We start from the raw sequence: 19,820 nt of genomic DNA on the forward strand, positions 1-19,820 counted from the left end.
AGTATAATTTAACCATCTTTCTTACTTAATACCTCACTAATTCAGAAAACATATAATTTAACTGCAAATTCACTCCAATAAAGATGGGAAAATTACTTGTGTTTTTTTTTAAAGACATACAGATACACAGGGTATGTTAAATTGTCTTCAAGATGTAAGAAACTTTATTCACTACATATGAGTTGTGGGTTTAAATTTTCCTCAATGCTAGTTAGAAACATACTTAGCTAAAAGAGGCATTTGATTCCAGAAAATTCTTAACTTCATCTTAACCAACAAATTCTGTTGCAAAATTAAATTTAGTTTTGTAACTATTTTCTAACTTCCATTGATTTCAAATCTCCTGATTGGCAAGGCCCTATATTGGAAATGTTTGGCTTCTGAGAGAATAAAAAATGTAGGAGGTATGGTGTAAGTTATTGAGTGCATTCTTTAATCTACCAGAAATACTTCTTTTGACTATCTAGAGACATACGGACTGTCATTCTAGAAATTAATTGTGCTCTGCCTCCATAAAAAGAGGATTGAAATAGTGGGTTCAAAATAAATTAATCTTCTCCCCTGCCTGACAACACAGAATCATCACTTCTAATGTTTCTCATTATTAACATTCTATCAGAAATGTTAACAGCACTTCAAAGAGCCACCTTTCCTCACTCAAAGATGCAGAATTAGGAGAGAATTTAATCCTGTTTTAAGCAGGGGAGTTGCACCAACGCTGAATTATCTTCAGTGTCTATCTAGTAGGGGACATTACATACATTCTAGTCTGCAAACACAAGAATTGGTTCATTGTCTTCCTAGACCCAAATATAGAACACAGATTTCCTAAATAGTTTACAAAGTACCAAACTGAGAACTTTATAGTAAAGATACTATAATGGACAATGCTGAAATGCTATGAAGCATGTATTTTGTCACATAAATGTACTTTGTCAGTATGAGATGAGGTGAATTTAAGTGCCTAACTTAATATATATAAAAAAACAGATATTTTTTTTTACACAAAAGCTTTGCAAATAGAATGAGGTTTAGTATTACAGAAAAACAAAATTTGAAATGTGCTGAACTGAAATATGTAAGTCCAATTTTTGTCAAAAACAAAACCAACTGTTTGCAAGCAGGAAAGTGTATGTGCCTGCAAAACAGCTGTTTCTAATTTTTGCAAAAATAATGGATGTCTTTTATGCCCAGTGCAAAATCATGAAAACTCATTTTTTTTTCCCCCAAGGGATGAATTTTCCTAAAATTTCACTGTGATATGCTACCACACATTTATTAACATAAGCGAAGACACCTTTCTCTACATAAAATTCACAAATAATCACAAGAAGAATAGAAAATATGACTCCTAAGGGAAAACTGATATAGTGGCTTTCTTGAAAAATAATAAACTAGGCTTATTATATACCAAATTGATTTTTTTTTTTTTAAAGAAAACAAAGACCTTGAGTTTTTCTGTTAACTATCCACCATGCTTAGTTTTTACTTCCCTCCCGTATAACCCATCATTATACCTACCAGGCAGCATTCCTATTCACTGAAACAAAAACAATGAAGTAGAAGTGGAACTTGGAGACTGACTTAACTATTTTCAGTTAAACGTGGCCTCTGCCAGAAATACAACACATTAGCAAAGTGATTACTAGAGGTTTACATTCTGATTTTCCTGGATAAACAAAATTATTTAATTCCCAAGACTGCAAACATCTAAATGATCCCCTACTGAAAGTCAATGTTTACATTTCCTAAAATACTAGAGCATATTAGCTTCCTGCATACAATTTTCTCACCCTGAGATCTAGACAGCAAACAAGAATATACCACCAATTTTTTAATACTGCTTGTAAAATAGGAGTCTCATACTGCTAGATTTAGCAGGATTGTTTTAATCATGTATTTCTGCTTTCTGACTGACAGACTTGTATTCATTAGCTGCTTCTTCCTGCTTTTGTATCCCGATTATTCCCATTTAACTGTGAAATATCTCAATCAGTAAGTGCTTTTGCAACTGCCGGAGGTTAGCACTTACCTGCTGGATACCATACGTCCAGCCTTGCCTTATACGGTCCCTTGCCCACACATTGTGAGCATTTTCTGCTAGTTTATCCACCATAGCTTCTTGAGAAGGGGTCAGTTTGATAAAACTCAGATCCATGGGAGCAGGCTTATATCCACTCAACAACTGGTAGCTGTCAAAAAACACAGAACTTGCAGTTACTTTTCTGTAAGAAACGATTAATAGAAACCACAAGGGAAAGAAGTGACATGTATGCAATATATCTATATAAATAATCAGCCTTTGAACAAAGAATAATAATGCACTGACATCTGATTTTGTTTCAAGCTAACTGAACCTTGATGGGATGAAGTAGCTGGTAATGAACGCTACCCAAAATGGTCTGAACTAAAAACACTTTTGAAGTATTTTAGTACTTTCATATATTTAAAATAGTAGATTAAGAGGTTGCTTATCTAAATACTTACACAAACTCTATTATTGTTACCTCTGAGCACTTCACAATACTTATTAAATTCTATCTATCTCCTACAGAAGCAAGAAAATATATTCTTCTTACTACATATAGGGATGTGAGAGACAGAGCAGGTCAAATGGCTTACTCAAGATCACATATGAAATCCATCTAATAAAAATTTCTCTTTATGATACTTCATATCTTAACTATCCTTCAAATAAGAGAATTTTGAAATTTAAGCATAACTTCAGAACAGAGAGCAGCTTCCTCACTATTTTTAGTGCTCCTAAGAACAACACAGTGTTTACTTTTATGAAGTTATTCCCATCAAATTAATTACAGTCATCTCTCACTTTACTTATGACCAAACCTTCAATAAAGATGTCATGCATATGGTGATGGATGCAGCACATGAGGATTTACTAACTACATTTATAACGCAAACCTACAACACTACACAGGGTGGACATTGCCTCCTTTACCTCAGCTGATGAGGGAACATGCCGGGGAAGGGAAGCAGGAAGAGAAAAGCAGGGCAGGGGGGGACACACAGGGGGACGGGGGACAGGGTGAGGTGTACTGGGTGTCTGTGCCCAGCTGCTGGTGGAGGGTGGGCTGCAAGGTGGCCTCTGTGAGGAAAGGCCAGGGCTGCCCAGTGCTGGGCACAGCTGGTTCCAGCTGTCTCCAAAAGGGACCTGCCACTGGCCAAAGCTGAGCCCCTCCGCCACACTGGTGGTGGCTCTGGGAAAATATGTTTAAGAAAGGGCAAAACGCTGCACAGGCAGAGAAGAGTGAGGAAAAAAGTGCGGAAAACAGCCTGGCAGACACCAAGGTTGGGGGCAGCGGGGGCAGTGGGCAGAGGCATTCCAGGAGCCAGAGCTGGTGCCTCTCTGTGGCCCCAGCAGACACCAGGCTGAGCTGGTGGATGTGCCCTGAATATCCCTGAGTATTCCTCCTCCAGCATACTGACAAAACGAAGCGCTATTTTGGTCATAACGAAAGGGGTCTGTGGAAAATAAACATTCTGTCACTGAAATTATATGTGCTGGGGTGTTTAAAAAATGACTACTTTAAATAATTGTCTATTTTCTAAACAACTTTGTCATTTTTTTGTATTTTCTTTATTTGGACGGACAGAGAGAAATCCAGAAAAAGAAACAGTATTTATCCCCATTTATATTCAAAAATATTCAAATACTTTACAAATCTTAATTAATTCTTTTCTGTGATAACTAGTATAAAACCCATTTAAACACATTATTGATTGAAAACAGTCAGTGTAAACAAGCAAGCATTTAAGGGGCATTATCATCTATAAACATGAGGTTAGACCTTCCTTCAAAATTACCACATTAAAAAAAAAAATGAAGTCTGAAAATAACAATTCAAGAACGTCAATCAAAATCAACCATTCATATAGTCACCAATCAGCAAATTGTTGGAGAATTAAACATGCCGACGGCAGTTGTGCTGTTATGTCCCACACGCTAGCTAACAGCTTCATGGTTACCTCTCAGGTAGCTGTGAAGTCGCTTCGGTGAGATAGTAATGGAAATAGTGAATCATAAAGAATTAATAGATTTGTCATGCTGGCAATTACTGTCCTCTTTTCTGTCACACTCCCCTGCACAAGTGTTATGTGGTACATATCAAAGCTACGAAAGCCACAGCTATTTTGATATAAGAGCAGGGTCAAAGAGCCACGGGTTTCAAATGATGCCCATAATGTTGTCACAGAGGATATGTATACCTTATTTTCAGGATGCAAATGAATACTCATCAAGGATAAGTATCAGGGGATACTAAGGAAAATAACAATAGCATACTGTGTGCAACCCATGCTGGAGAATTGTCTTTAGCTGCGGACCGATTACTAGTTACTAGTTGAAACAGGAGCTAAAACCCCAGTTCCTGCCTGGTCATCTGCTTATACGTGTTTCACTGGCCTCATCTTGCTCAGTATCTCTGCAGACCTTATATTAGTCATCTTTTTTTAAGAAGTAGTTAGATTTAACTGCTTCAACAGCACATTATCACTACCATTGATTTATAAGAAGCATTATAGTATTTTTATTTGTCTCGCCACTAAAGTTACAGAAAGGGTAGTAGATATGTTTTCAAGTGATCTTAAACCACACTCTGCTCTCCTGATTCAAGTCTATGTGAACTGTTTTAAAAAAGACCAAACATAGCAGAATTAAAAAAAAAAAAATCCAAAACTTTTTTCTTTTCATTCCGACAAATATTTTTCCTTTCCTATTTTATTCAGACTTCTTTTCTAACCTATAAAAACACTAAATATTTAGAATTTATTAAAAGAAAGACTTTGAATATTTCCAGGAGCTATTTTAAAATAAGAGGTTATTAAAGGATGTTTTACTCAAAAACCTAAAGTAAAGTATTACTAGGAAAAAAATTCCTTACAGAAAGAGAATTTTCTTCAGCAAGTGTTGTATCTGCAGTACACATCAGCTAGTTGTTCAAAATGGTCCAAAAAAACTTTTTTGTGGAATGATGCTATACTAGAAAAGGCAAATGTATAGCACAACTGTCAGTTAAAAAAGTGATTTTCCCCAACTTGTAACAAATGGGGCTTCTGTAGGACTGACAAAAATGTAAACTTGTTCTTAGCATTTTACAATCTTCATTATTACAACAAGATGGCAAAAAAAAAGGCAAAAAAAAACCCCAAAAACAAAGAGTTGAGAAGACAGACAAGAATATACAAAGTAAGGTTGAAAAAGCTCTTAGAAAGTAGATGAGCTAATTACATTCAAGTGATTTCTGTTGCTTTTGGGACAACACATTTGCACCATGTACAGGAACAGAACTAACTAGCTAACAGGAAGTGACATCTCTTCTCCCATCAATAATTTAGTTTTTCACACACTACCTCTTGTAACCTTTGGTTACAATTAAATCTAGCATAACTGTGAAACAGCAACTGTTCTCTCCAGGACCGTATCTCACAAAAAATGCGATCCAGACTTAGAGCTGCACAACCGTATCTAGATTGTGAAATCTTTTCTCCATTTTTGTTCAGCATCTGGATGCTATTGAGAATGTAGCAAAAATTTTTTTTTCTTTCCTTATTACTCATTTTTTCTATCCATTGTATGTGAAGTATCAAAATTCTTGATGTGTATCATAGGACTTTCGGTTTCTGAAGTTATGACTGTTAATGGCTTGAGAAAGACTCAGCATTACCATTCTTCTTAAATTAGAAAGTATACTTTCTTCAGACTTGAGATTTAGCTGCAGCTTTTCAAAAGCGTCAAATCTAATTTACTTGAACAATCTTGCAAATGCATATGCATTTCTGCCCAGGAAATTCAGAACAAAAATAAAGGCCTAGATATCTCTTCTTTTTAGTCTTACATGCAGTTATTTTGGGATACCAAAACTGAAGAAAGTTTGGGGGAATTTAAACTAATCCCTTGCTTTTCTTCTCATTCATTCTTGTGAGGTGACCACATCAGGGATTCCGAAACTGTGGTATCAGTGGTATGTAAATCAGTGCAGCGTAGTGCACATCAACAACTTCAGGGCACAGGTTCTCACAGCTACCTGGTGGTAAAGTATTACCCTGAAGTCTGCAGCAACCTTGCCAGAACGGGGCATGTGCTTTTAACTCACAACAGCAAAAAGGAAGACGTGCTTTAGTTAAACATGGGCTTGGGGTTAATATACTGGCCTTAGGGACACAGTGTATGGAATATGAAGGTATGGGTCAGCGAAAGGCTACTGTGAATATATTTCTGCACAGAGCACATCCCTGCAAAGAGCTGTAAGTTGCTACTGGTGGCAGCAACATAGCAACTAGCACTTACCGTAGCTCTCAGTCATAACCAAGGAAACTAAATTACTAATGTAAATTCAGGAATAACAGAACACATGGAAGTTCTTTCATACTGAAAATGTGACCTTTAGTTTTCTGGTTTTAAACAGTTATAAATCATCCTTTATCCCGTGGGTTCAAACGTATGCTGGGCCATAGGGCTGTCACATCCTTATCACCAAATACAGTTCCGTGACTTTCAACTATGTTAAAGTTCCCATAGCCTTCATTCCCAAACTGGGGGGCACACTGGTGCTAAGGAAGAAGCCAGGGCACCTTAGCTGGGCCATGAGACCTGGTTTCACAGTTGCGGCAGTGGAAGCCACTAAACCATACCAGCCTGAGCCCAGTCCTACAATGCTGTTGTCCATCGCTCACTCAGGAAAATAGGTCAGGCAGATACTCCACTTCAAGTCACTAGATGGCCATTCTAGGACTTTCAAAAGGGTTACCTTTAAGTATTTGCAGCACAGCAAAATATATTGACAAGTTTGCTGTAAAAATTCTTTACCAAGTTTCTGTAGTACACTCATGTATAAAAGAACTATGTAACAATGAATGCCAGGTATTTTCAATGGATCACAGAAAACCTAAACTTTGTCTACACACCAGGTCATAAACATCTAGAAGAAAAGGTGTAGATGAAGGTGTGGGTGAATTTCTGAAATGTATATGCAGACATGAATACCCAAGTACCAATAAAACAAGCAGTGTAAGTATCGAATTCTTACGATACAGTTCACTTAATATGCACTGCCTAACAAATACATGCATTTGAATTTCAACTTACTTCTTTGGAAGTTTCATTTTTTTCACTTTTTCTTCAGCATGTTCATCAGCAATTCCAACATGGCAGCCTAATGCCAGCAGGGTTCTAGGACACAGAATTCAGAGACAAATTACTGTCAATGTTTCTATACACAGAGTTGCTGCTGCGTATATATATATGGCACTATACAACAAATAAGGCCTATGGGAATGACAACAATATAATATATGAAGATAAACATCAGCTTTTTTGTATGTGTAATAGCTTTCTGATACTGTTAAGAAAATGTCACAAGATGATCCCAAAACTTTTAGTAAAAATCTAAGTGGACTACTTCAAATTTGAACTATCACACAGTCTGTTTCATATAGATGAGGCATCAGTTGAAAGATTCCCTGCCCTTGAAATACGGATTTCTGCTTTACATACTCATTCATACTGCTTTATATCAAAATCTTTTATGTTATGTTACTTACTTCAAAGCTGATGAAAGGAGAAAAGGCATGAAAAGTCACTTGTTATCCTTAGAATATGTTGTCTTTACAAAGAGAGGCTGTTATTCAGAGATTTTAATTGGGTCTGGATTTTGTTAGGACATGCTACTGAAGACAGGACTGACAGCAGGATGCATGATAAGCATTAGGCCGAAACTGCCATCTTAATGTTCAGTATGGATGTTGCATGTTAATCCACGTCAGAGAAAAGGATTCAAGTTAGACACGGTGTGTCACGTACCACAGGGCTTCTACCACAGAGCCACTGACCCAGCCCCGACATTCTGGCCTGACTCTACAAGATGCAGTTCATTTCAGAAAACAAACACGCTCTACATAATACTGTTGACCCTGTTGTAAAGTTAATTGGGTTTCTGATTACTTCATACCCTCTTCCTTTCCTTACAGTCACAGTACCCAGCAGTATAAATCTTAACTCTTACTCATCTCCAGGATTTGATCTGTAACTCATGAATTATTTCTTCCTGCATTTACATTCAATAGTGGGTTATGAAATCTTAGTTTCATTAGCCTAGGTGCATTACTTAAAAATTGACATTGAATTGAAAAGAAGTCCTGGACAAAAGTCAGAGACCACTTTGGAGTCAGATCAGAAGTTTCTCAAAATCCGAGGGTACCACCCATATCTTTGATTGAAACAGATTATACAGAAGAAATTAAAAGTCTAAACCCTGGGCTCCATGCCCATTTTTCCCAATGTGGAAGAAAGCTGAAAAACAAGGGGTTTATTTGTTCTTGTCGCTAGTTAACACTATTTTTCAGTCTTGCTTTAACTATATTTACTGCTCTTGAGCTGACTGGGGCAAAAGGAGCATATATATTGCTCTAGCAGTATTTCTTTCAGCAGATGAATCCTATGTTTCAAGTTGATTCTTACAAAAGATTTTTAGTGTGAACTACATGAAGTAAATCCTACTGTTATGATCTATGAACCGGATTTAAAATTAGACAGTAAAATCAGATATGAGGCAGCAGCCACCTCCTGTGAAAAAAACACTGCCTGCTAAAAATACTCCATGCAGCTAAACTTCAATCACATAAATTGTACATGATTCCTATGCAGCTATCACCAGCACAAGTAAGAGAAGATACCTAACTGTGGAAAGCAGTCAAGAGGAGCTAACTCTTGGTAACCCTGATTTTTTTGTAACATAAGACAGGAATTTGAACCCTACACTATCTCCACCCAGACACAGCAAATTCTAAATCAGAGAGGCAGAGGAGGACAAAAAGGCATACCATACTGGTAGAACCTGAAAGATCCCTAAAACACTTCAAAGCTAAACAGGAAAACTAGAAGTGGCTGAATGCAGCCCTCAGCATAATATTGATACATGTAATTATCACACACAACTGAGTAAATAGGTAGAAATGGGAAAGTCAGTCACAAAATAGTAAGCATGAAAAAAAAAAAAAGACAAGATCAAACTGCAGAAACAGTATGAGCAAAGCATATTTTAATCTCATGACATTTTCAGAGGTAACTCATTCCTGAATCTTGACATTTCATATACTGTATCATTTTTACAGTTCATAAAAGTATTCAATCATACTGAAAAATATACAGAGAACCAAGTATATTGAAAAGAAACAAGTAGATAATTAGAACTTCCTTGTTTTCTGCCTCTCTCATCTAGTAGAGCTGGCAGCAAAACTGGCAACAAACCAACAAAAACATAACCAAAAACAACTACAGTAATTCTTGATGTCTTGCAACTACTTCAAGCATACAGTACACAGTTTGATGCAAATTGTAGAAATTATCACATATAGCTGACTAGAGGAAGTTTTAAAAGATTTTCTTTCTCTCTTCCCCATTCTCCCCCATTGAGGTTGATGGTTAGTAGACTAGAAACATCTAGCAAAGAAATAGTCAAAGTAGCTTACAATTCAAGTCATGACAGTATGAATCATCTAGAATGGATTAGTGCACTAATTTTTCCACCTTTACAAGCGTGCAGAAATGAACCGAGCGAGATACTCATGTTCTAGTCCCTGAACAATGGATGCCTACATCATAAATACATGATAGTGCAACATTGGAACTGTATACTTCAGAAAACAAGGACTAACACAAGAATGTAATGAAGACTGAGCTCAGTAAGCATATAAAATATGAAATCCATAAAAAGACTGAATGCTTTATGTTTTGGATACTATCCATTTAATAAAAAGGCCCTCTCTAGAGTAAGTAATAAAATTACTAAAATAAAAATAATGCATAATTTATATGTTTATAAAACCAAATTCTTTTTTGTTTTGTCAAGGTTCAATTATAAAAGCATTGGGTCCTGAACCAGTAATCATGTAAAGACTACTAAATTTGTTTACCATTTAGTGAAACATTAGGAGTGTGCATTTAATTCTGAAAGTGTGATTTTTATGATGCCTGAGTCATATTCCATAGATTATTCTAGCAAAAGATCCAACTGCAAGGAAAGTTAAAGACATCATCTTTTGCAGTCTCATAAAATGGAAAGGAAGAAGCTATTCTGGATTCTTAGCACACTGTTGTGTGGCTCTCAAAAGCCTCCCTTGAAACTCTAATGTCTAGATGAGGACAAGTAGGAATTTACTTTCCATTTACTTCTGAATGCTTTATCTCCAAATAATGCCAAAATATTCCTCCAGAAACCATTTAACACTCTAGGGTCATAAATATGCTTTTTATTGACTAATTTACTTAATGTGGGAATGGTGGATCAGTGAATAGTGCAGAGAAGCTGACCAGAGAAGGACAATATGATAAATTCTAGCAGGAGTGTTCTACCCAGCTTTCTACTATGAGGACATAAAACACTATATTGTACTATCAGTTTACATGGTAGATTTTTTAATAATATAATACAAATAGTCCCAGAAAAGTAATATCACAAGCAGATAGGCATCCTTTGTTAATGCTCTGAACAGGAAAAAGCAACTGATTTTTCACAAGAAAGGGGAAAAAAAGAAAAAGAATAGATTTCAATGGATTGCAAATAGGAGTGATTTGAGAACCATATATACCAGCATTTATCAGTATGAGAAATATTTTAACATGTTGTCTACATGCAGTGCTACATATTGAAGGAATTATTTACACTAATAGAAAAGTAAGAACTCACACCTGCTTGACAGACAAAGCTGAGATGAGAAGTTGTAACTTTGTCAGCCAGATAACTAGATACCTTGAACAAATCCATTAAAATCCCACTGAAATTTTCTAGCACTAGAACTACTGGAGAGCTTCCATGACATTCTCACATCTAACCACTCAAAAGGAGGAATGCCTACTACTGTTTTGTGGCAATATGCACAGATGACACTGAATTAGTGGCAAGGGGTCCTGAGCCATCATATCATTGTTAGTTACATTCAAAAAATATCTATTGATTGTCAAAGTGTGTTTTATCAATAAAGAGAATTAAAAGCAATTAAACTGATTTGAATTACACCAAATAAGAAGCAAGGATTTTTTTTTTTCCTGAAGCTTAGATCTATTTCTTTCCTTCAAACTAAATGAAAACTGCCTGAGTTGCCATTTTATAATCAACATTACCACAATAAATCTAAAATTCCATAGATATTAAAAAGACTATCAAAGCCACTTTTAATGTCACATACATCATTCATTAATGTATCTCACTCGCTTATTTTCATATTATTACCCTCACCTACACGTCAAATTGTAATACACACGTCAAATTATAATTCTAAAAATACAGCTCCTTAGAAAAATCTTACTATAAGCTTCAAAAGTTCTAGCAACTTACTTCAGTGTTTCAAGTGACATTTGCAAGTTATAATTTCTTTCCTGTTCCGGTAATTTTGAGAACTCCACTAAGCATGGGTGTTGTCTTTTGTTGTCATCTCTAACCTGAAAAGACAGTAAAGGAATAAGTTTGTCTTAAACCCCAGAAATTGTAAAACAGTCCAAAACACAAAGTACTTAAAGCTGATCCTGTCAGAATTACTCAAACTGAACAACACTTCAAAAGAGAATGTATTCTGTATTCTCAAAGCATGATCATTCTGTTCAAGTAAGGCAGAATTTGCATTTGCAAATATACTTCAGATTTGCAGATCTTGAGTGGAATAAATGCTAATCTGTACATTTCATTATACAGCTGTTCACAACAGATATGCAAACTTCAAGAATAGTGCAATCTATGTTATATTTTGACCTAAACCCACAAAATAACACTCATCTTCAGCACCATGTTTGAGAAATTGTACAACCAGTTTGTATAAATAAGTTGATATCAATAGTACTGAAGTCCTCAGCTGACAAAAGTAATGATATAAAGGATAAATCTACCCTATCTCTCAATTCAGAAAATGTTTGTTTCTGAGTTGTATCCAGTAGCATACAAGCAGAATACAACTGTTCAGCAGTCACAAATAACTGGAACATCAATTTCCTTTTACTGAAGTAGCAGCAGAATCATAAAGACTATAATTTACAAAATCCTGCATTTTATAAACTTAAAAAAATGATCAAAAACATTTTTAGCCTACATTATTTCCATACATTTTTAGTCTAATACTGGTCATAACTAGGAAGAGCAACCTGAGAGTCTGGGATAACTAAGTGTTCTATTGCTCTCAGCTTTGTATGTTTATTGTGTCAGAGCTCAGTCAACAAAAACTACAAGATTATGTCTTGCTAGAAGGCTTGATAAAAAAAAATTAGTTTGCAGATATTAGCTGAAAGATCCCAACGAAAGTGTTAACATTTGCTCAGTTGAGATTACATTTTTATCCATATGCTAAAACATTTTTGTGTCCATCTTTCACGGACCATAAGCTCACCATTTATATCAGCCTTTAAAGATGCAAAGTGAAAGTTGGTGAAAAATAACATTATTGACAAATTTTAATCAAGGAAATAGTTCTGCTGGAAAATAGATTGTTAACAGTTGATGTTAAGAAGCCTAATTGTTATACTTTTTCCAAATTGATTTTATTCATTTGGTGAATATCTGATAATTTTTAAATTGATTTATCTGAAAGTAGATCAAGGCAGGACTTCTCAGTGAAGTGGTACCATTGAACTGGGTATAATCTGTTCTCAACAGCTTGATCGGTTGTCCATACACAGAATCAGATTTGACATTTCCAAAGCATAAGAAAGTCAGTAGCATATAAACTGGAATGAAATTTCTGACTTTCAGAAAAATAATCCATCACATTTAAACTCATTGCTTGCCCTGCATTTTGCATCAAATAAGAGCTTTCCTTTGGATATTTTAACATAAATGTCTTAAAATGAAAAAGCTCTAGCATCATGGCAATAAATCCATATACAGTATCTAAGATTACACTTATATAAAACCATAATATCGGGACATAAACATTGAGTGTTAGAGCAGGGGAAGGAAAAAGAGCCATCTGCAAACTGTTACCTATTTATAGTTCCTCTCATTTCAAGTCCTGAGCATTAAATATAAATGAGTGGCCACAGAAGGAGTATGAACATGGACTACTGAAAGCTGAAAATTATTTTTTATTTCTCTTCTTCTATTTTTGCAAGTTCTGTGTTTTTCTATAACAATAACTTTACACTACTACTCAATCTAGTTTGTTTAATCTCATGAAAAATATCTCACATTTCTCTGTAACACTTCCGAGTAACATATTTATGCATTTTGATCTAAGCAGCTATAATTATCAAATGGAACAGCAGTCATTTGTTTATGTTTTGGATTGAAAACATTTACAATCTCCAGGGGAGGTTTATATTCATCGATAGGATTAATGTTCTTTGGACAGGCAAGCAATTCAACTGCAAAGCTACTTGATCAAAATTGTTAGCAGCTAAAATGAGAAACACTATTTAGCTGACACTAAAAATGTTTATTTGCAGAGTTCTCTCTAAGACCTCTGGTAATCTGCATTAATAAAGATTCAGTATTGTCTCCAATACGGACTACTTTAGATTTTCGCACAGCTAATTTAAATCTTGGACAGCAGGTGTTTTCCTCAGAATTCCAATGCTCATTGAATTTCTCCTATTGACACTTTTCACTCTGCAGCTATAATACATAATACTTCTATTATATATTCAACATATTGTGTAGGTAGCCTTCCCACCCCCGATTTTTTTTTCTGACCACAATATAAAAATCTGCTGCCTTGCAAATTCATTATGAAAGTGGCAGAACTTGCGATACCTATCAATTCTTAATTTTTGTGGCTTTAAATGTAGAGCAATGTTTAATAGAAACAAAGATATGCAGATGTATCTGATGATTTCAAGTTGGACACCTAAATACCACTCATATTCAGATTTGTAATGAAGCCAGTTAAGAAAAATCCTTAAATTTTGCTAGATTAGCTTGTTATTTTACTTTTTCACATGTATAAAATGCAGTAGTATTGCATGCAACACCAGGTATCATTCTGGTGATACTACACAAAATTCTGATTAAACAGGTATGTAGGAGGGAATATAAAATGCAATGAAACAGTATGTAAAAGGGAATAGAAAATGCAATCTACAGCAGATACATTTTTTTTTAATAATCTGAAAAGACATATCTACAGATTCTCTGTCTTTTAGACTTTAAGCTTTCTGACTTGGTGAAAAAACACTACTAGGTACTAAATATAATGCATCTTGCCCTGCATTAAAAAGACACAATTAATTAAGATTAAAAGACTCATATGTTTGCCTGTAAATCAGATAATTTCTGTTCATGCCTTCCCTCAGTACTCAGTAACAGTTCAGATAACTAAAAACAGCAACACTGGCTTAAACTGATGGAATCATCTGTAAGAAACCAATACAATAAAGAGGTAAGTCGCCAGAAGATTATCAGCATATACTTTGTCACATTCGAAAAGTGAGCACATCTAGCCATAGAACACTAAAGCCAGAGAAAAAAGCTGAATAACTTAAAAGATTTAGCACCTGGTTTCATTCTGAATATAACTACATTTATCGCTGCTTAACTTAACTATGTATGCTATATATTGTTTACATTAAAATAGTGTTCCACTGTACAATTAGATTCCAAATGTAATGGTACGCTAAAAATTCCTGTAGATTACTTCACTGCTGGTATGATTATACCACAATTAAAATGTTTTGACGCATTAGTTTAACTGGGAGTTTGTGTTTGATTTGGTGAGGAAAGCAACAACAATAAAATCCAGAGATCTTCTCTGCCAATCAGATCTTTTAAAATACTGTTGTATGCTGCACCAAATACAAACCCTGTGCCCAGTTGCATTAAATCTGTAATCTGAACTCCTTAGAAGACCAAAATCTTTTTAGTAACAAAAATGGAATACATATATGTTTCTGTACATGCATACATGTTTTTACATTTACATCTAGTATCTACTGTATGTTTCTATATACTCTTCACAGCCATTGTTCTTCATAAACACCATCATTTGGGACCCAAGTAACTAGCTTGTATACTTTTTTATGATTGATTTAAAATCAAAACCCACTAACCAATAAAATAGGCCGCATTTTGTATCAAATTCAGAAGCCAGATATTTTTTTTGTTCTGTCATAATCATTGAAAAGGAAGAAAGAGGTAAGAAAAGACCTTTGTGGAGCACCCAATACAGACATGAGCCTGAAGAAGTGAAGGAAGGAGAAAAACAGGTTTAATGGAATTTCCTATAAGCAATACTTATTTAAAATGAAAAATATGTTTGGGACTCGTGAAGGAGTTATGCCGGTCAGTACATGTGAGGAGAACCAAGAATAACTGCTTTTATTGGCTTGTTCCATCGGGCAGCTACACTTCTTGCCCAAGAACAGACAAGGTGGAAAAAACCACTACATGCCTGCTGCACTGGCAGTTAGACTAGCTGAAAATTTCAGCACCAAACAGCTTTAATATCAGAATTTCGGTTCAGAAATACATGAGCACTGTTGGTCTCCACCTGCTTCTGATGGTAAGTGTCTAAAAACTTAATAATTTTGGAAGGATGGAAAAGAAATGCGGTCCTATTAGCATGTTGAACCCAACGTACTGAGTAACACTATGTAATAGAAAATTAAGTTGGAAGGTACATACTGGTCCATATTGCCAGCCAAGTTCAATCTTATTCATAACCCAAAGTTCATGGATGTTCTCTGCTAGTTTTTCTCTAATCCTTTCCAGGTGTGGAGGCAAAACAATCTAAAGAGAGAAGAAAGAAAGAGGCTATTACAAGTAAGTTGCTTGACAGTACCAACCAAACTTCCGTAACAGACAAACTTTGTACAAATCAGATGTCTCAACTAAACCTAAACTATAATTCAGTTCTTACTGACTAAAGTAAGCAAGAATTCTTAGATCAACAGATATACTTTAACCTACACGCTTCCAAGTTCGAGTTTAAATGTCAAGGGAAAACAGTTTTAAATCGAACACTTCCAAATGGCACAGAAAACATTCCTGGCATCTGGCTAGAAACTACTTAAAGCCATACTATTTTTCAGCTTAAAGAATGCTAAAAAACTCAACAACTAAGGTAATGCTGTGAAAAACTCTTCAGACAAATATAAACGTTCGAGAAGTGAACCCCACAAAAAAAAAAAAAATTAAATTAGATGATCATGACAGGTGACAAGTGAAATCAGAACAGCATGTCACTGTCTCCAAAAGCTGAAATCTTTCTGAAGTGTGCTTTACCTCAAAAACCAGAAACTTGAAATATACAGTGCTGCAGATCACGGTAACATTACCCTAATTGTTGGTATTACAGATCAATAATTAAATGACACATGTAGAATTCTGTATTTTGTGCATAATGGCAACAAACTAGCAGGTTTGTACTTGTTTATGTGTTTTTTTCAGGAATGAGTTCTTAAATTTGTTAAAACCTAAGCACATAGTGTACAAAAATATGTACCATCAGACTCTGGGCAAGTGTAAAATGAACTCATCTCCTGAGATCAGAGACTGAGCTCTTTAGTATCCAAGAATTACTGCTCGTTGCAACTATGTAAAACAAAAAAGCAAACAAAAAAACCCAAGAACCCAACAAACCAAACTTCAATGCATGCAATTTACTGCCTACAGGGAATCAAATGCCACTCTCAGTAACCTGCAAGTCCAGTAAATAATTAGCGCTGAAGCTGATCTAAAAGTCTTACCATAATGCAAAGTCTTCAGAAATTGTAATTAAACAGCAATGAAAATGTCTAGTAACAGAACACGAAGTTTTTTGCCTACTCTGATATTAAGGGTAAAACATTACTATAGTGTTAGTGAGCTGAAATATATGAAATATCTTGTGAGCACTGTAAGGACTTCATGCACCATTTATCAGCTTCTTGCAACAGAATGTGCCAACCAAATCTCAAGAAAAAACAAGTTTGAGATGAGCTGCTAATTCAATCAAATGTGAAATAACATAGGCCTATAATATGTGTGTTTAAAAATGAAAATGCAATCTTTAAGATTCCATACCTGGCTAGTATCTACAGGAACTGGAGTGAAAGCTGCTTGTGACAGAGAGATCGTGGGACCCAGCAGGTCTCTTGTATAGCTACGATCCTGCTTGTACTCTCGGCTGTGCTCCACTTTCAGCTTCTCTTTTGGCAAGACAGCTTCAAAGCAAGGGGCGTACCCAGGGGGAGGAAGGAACTTGAACTCTCCATGGCGACCTCCAAGCAAAAAACGTACCCTGTAAACATCAAAGTTACTTTAGATAACTGAGACACCTCTAGTATCAAACCTCATCAGTTTGTAAGCCTAAAAGTTATTGAATGCTACTTTAAAAAAAAAAAAAAAAAAAAAAAAAAAAAAAGGGGGGGGTGGGTGTGTGTGCTGGTGGAAGATTCAATGTTGCAGATTCTTCGCATTGTTTACAGTTCACCTTTCTCTAACTAGTGCTGGAGTTTATGAAGTAGCAGGTGCAAAAAACATGGGGAAAAGTAAACAATTTTTCCTTTTAGTTAGTTTCCACTTCCATAAAAGTATTCTAAATCATGAGATCAAAAGAGAAGCCACACAGAGAGAGAATAATCAGTTCGCTTAGCACACCTATAAAGTAAGCAGCAGCCTTTCAAGTCTCAGAAGGCAGAGATTATAACCCAAAGGAATCAATTAACCACCTCTGAACTCTCTCCACTGAGGGGTTCTCCACTCTCTCTCATTTGAGAAATGAGCCTGGAAATTCCATGCAATACGGTTCTTTATTTTCTCGCACAGAACAGGACATTTTTTTTCCTAAAACTTATACTTGCCATGTTAGTAGAAACTCAGGGGAAAGCATTCGTCTATTCATTACAAAATGGTGACTTTGTCATGGGGTTTTGTTACTGAAAAATTCAGTGAATGAGGTGACCACGAAGTAGCAATGACATAATACCAAAAAATCTTCCCAGAACATCGCTATCCAGAAGGAATTAAAAAACACCTAAAAAACTAGCCTTACAACAGAATAATTTTGTGTCTTTTCTGTTTACTGAGTATCTTACATTTTTGTTAATGCTATACCAGAACACTCTCCAAAAACACACTCAGCATACAAAAAATATCAGTCAAAAATTCCTCTCATGACAGATAAAGCATAGAGGTTTATAGCTTTGCATTTCACAGCATGCACGTCTATAGTTTTACCACATTGTATCTCCTGTATAATCCAAGGCAAAGTCTTAAGAAGTGCATTTTGCATCTGGAATGAGAGGCTGGTATGGCCACTGTCTGATATCTCTTAGCTTCTGTGGTATTCACCACAGTCTTTGAATGATCCCTCACAGAGCACTGCTCTGTCTCCAACAGAAATCAGCTTTCAGCCTTTACCTTTGCCAGTACTGCTAAAGTTGGTCCCCCTGCTGGAACATCACACAATTTTTTTTTTAATATTATAGTCTCAGACTATTCAATACAGGGAAGCAGAAGTCTGGCACCTCAAGTGTGACTTGAAATTTTATAGAAAAACCAGTTCAGCAACTAGAATACAGATTACTAAATTCATATTAACTCAGCCAGCTGAAAAGAAACTGTACCACCAACATTTCTTAAGGAAAGAGCAGATAATGCATCTTTAAATAATAGCTACTACCTCATAGCAAGTGATTTAGACCACATACATACAATATCAAAGGCTGATGGCTTTATTCCCATATAGGTAAAATGCTGTCCTGGAGTGAATGTGTAGCAATGTGTTAGCTAAAAATTTATAAAGAATCTATTTCTAAAGTCTGTCTTCAAACCACCTGAATACACTGGTGTGCTGAAAAACAACAGATGCACTATCTCTTCAGGACTCCTTTGTAGTGCTCGCGATCCAGGAACTGGAACTGTGCCAAAGAAGCAGATGTCAGAAAGGGAAATGAGAGCAAAGACATCCAGGGAAATATTCAGCATAATCACATGTACAGGAGAGAAAGAAAAAGAAAAAAAAAAAAAACCCAAACAACAAAAAAACCCAGACTAGGAAAAAACCCCAACAACTTCATGGGATGCTAACTTTATTCCTGCAGAGAAGCTGACAACTGGGAAGAAGAGGCCATCTATGTTGAAATTTTCAAACATTCCTTGAACTGGCTGACCATTTATCCGGAAAGAGATGCTGGGGGCACTCAGGTCCAAACAGCAGCTAATAACATCGTCAGTTCTTAACAGATGTTGGTTGGGAGAATTTACTGTTCGTGCTACACAACCTATGGAAGTAAACGAGACATTTAGGAAAACTTGTGAAAATCATAAAGGTTTTCACAGCAGCCTAAAAAAAAAAAAAAAATAAATAAGAGAAAGAAAACACAACAATCAAGAACAAACACAATAATAAACAAGTACCTCACCTATAACATCTAAGATCTGATTTAAAGCTTGCAATATAGCGAATAGAATAAAATTGCATCTACAAAGCTATTTGAATTATAAATAATACAATTAAATTACATTTAATGTAAGTGAAAATAACTACTGATACCCATATAAACAGTCAAACCCAAGAAAATTAAATTTTATTCCTCACAGTAGAAGTGCAAATTGAAAAACAACCATTAGTATCTAATATGAAACCTAGTATACTTGACTAAAGAATGCTTGAAGCACATATTTTGAGGCATGTATATTCAGTAATATATTGGTTTTTCCTTTAATAAGTTTTGTATGAATTCTAAAGGATCATTCTCTCTTATAACAAATTACATTTACACAAGCACACCTGCCCCCAAGGGAAATAACCTATAGAACAGGGAAAAAGAAAATCTCTGTTTCTGAAATCTACTGACATTTACAACAGAAAATGCATGGAAAAGCATGAAAGTTGCATGAAAA

General features: G+C 35.4%; 1 protein-coding gene across 11 annotated transcripts in view; it reads right to left on the reverse strand.

Annotated features, from left to right (window-relative positions):
- RYR2 (ryanodine receptor 2) overlaps positions 1–19,820 on the reverse strand; it is a 434,536-nt gene that overhangs the window by 180,045 nt on the left and 234,671 nt on the right. For all 11 annotated transcript variants that reach the window (XM_037391531.1, XM_037391524.1, XM_037391528.1 and 8 more), the window contains 6 exons: positions 19,006–19,198; positions 16,998–17,214; positions 15,618–15,722; positions 11,352–11,455; positions 7,106–7,189; positions 2,033–2,192 (listed from right to left, as the gene is read on the reverse strand). In XM_037391531.1, the coding sequence (XP_037247428.1) occupies positions 2,033–2,192; positions 7,106–7,189; positions 11,352–11,455; positions 15,618–15,722; positions 16,998–17,214; positions 19,006–19,198 (863 nt within the window). The remainder of the gene's footprint in view (positions 1–2,032; positions 2,193–7,105; positions 7,190–11,351; positions 11,456–15,617; positions 15,723–16,997; positions 17,215–19,005; positions 19,199–19,820) is intronic.

Source organism: Falco rusticolus, chromosome 6, assembly GCF_015220075.1.
Source record: "Falco rusticolus isolate bFalRus1 chromosome 6, bFalRus1.pri, whole genome shotgun sequence".
NCBI classification, from domain to species: Eukaryota; Metazoa; Chordata; class Aves; order Falconiformes; family Falconidae; genus Falco; species Falco rusticolus.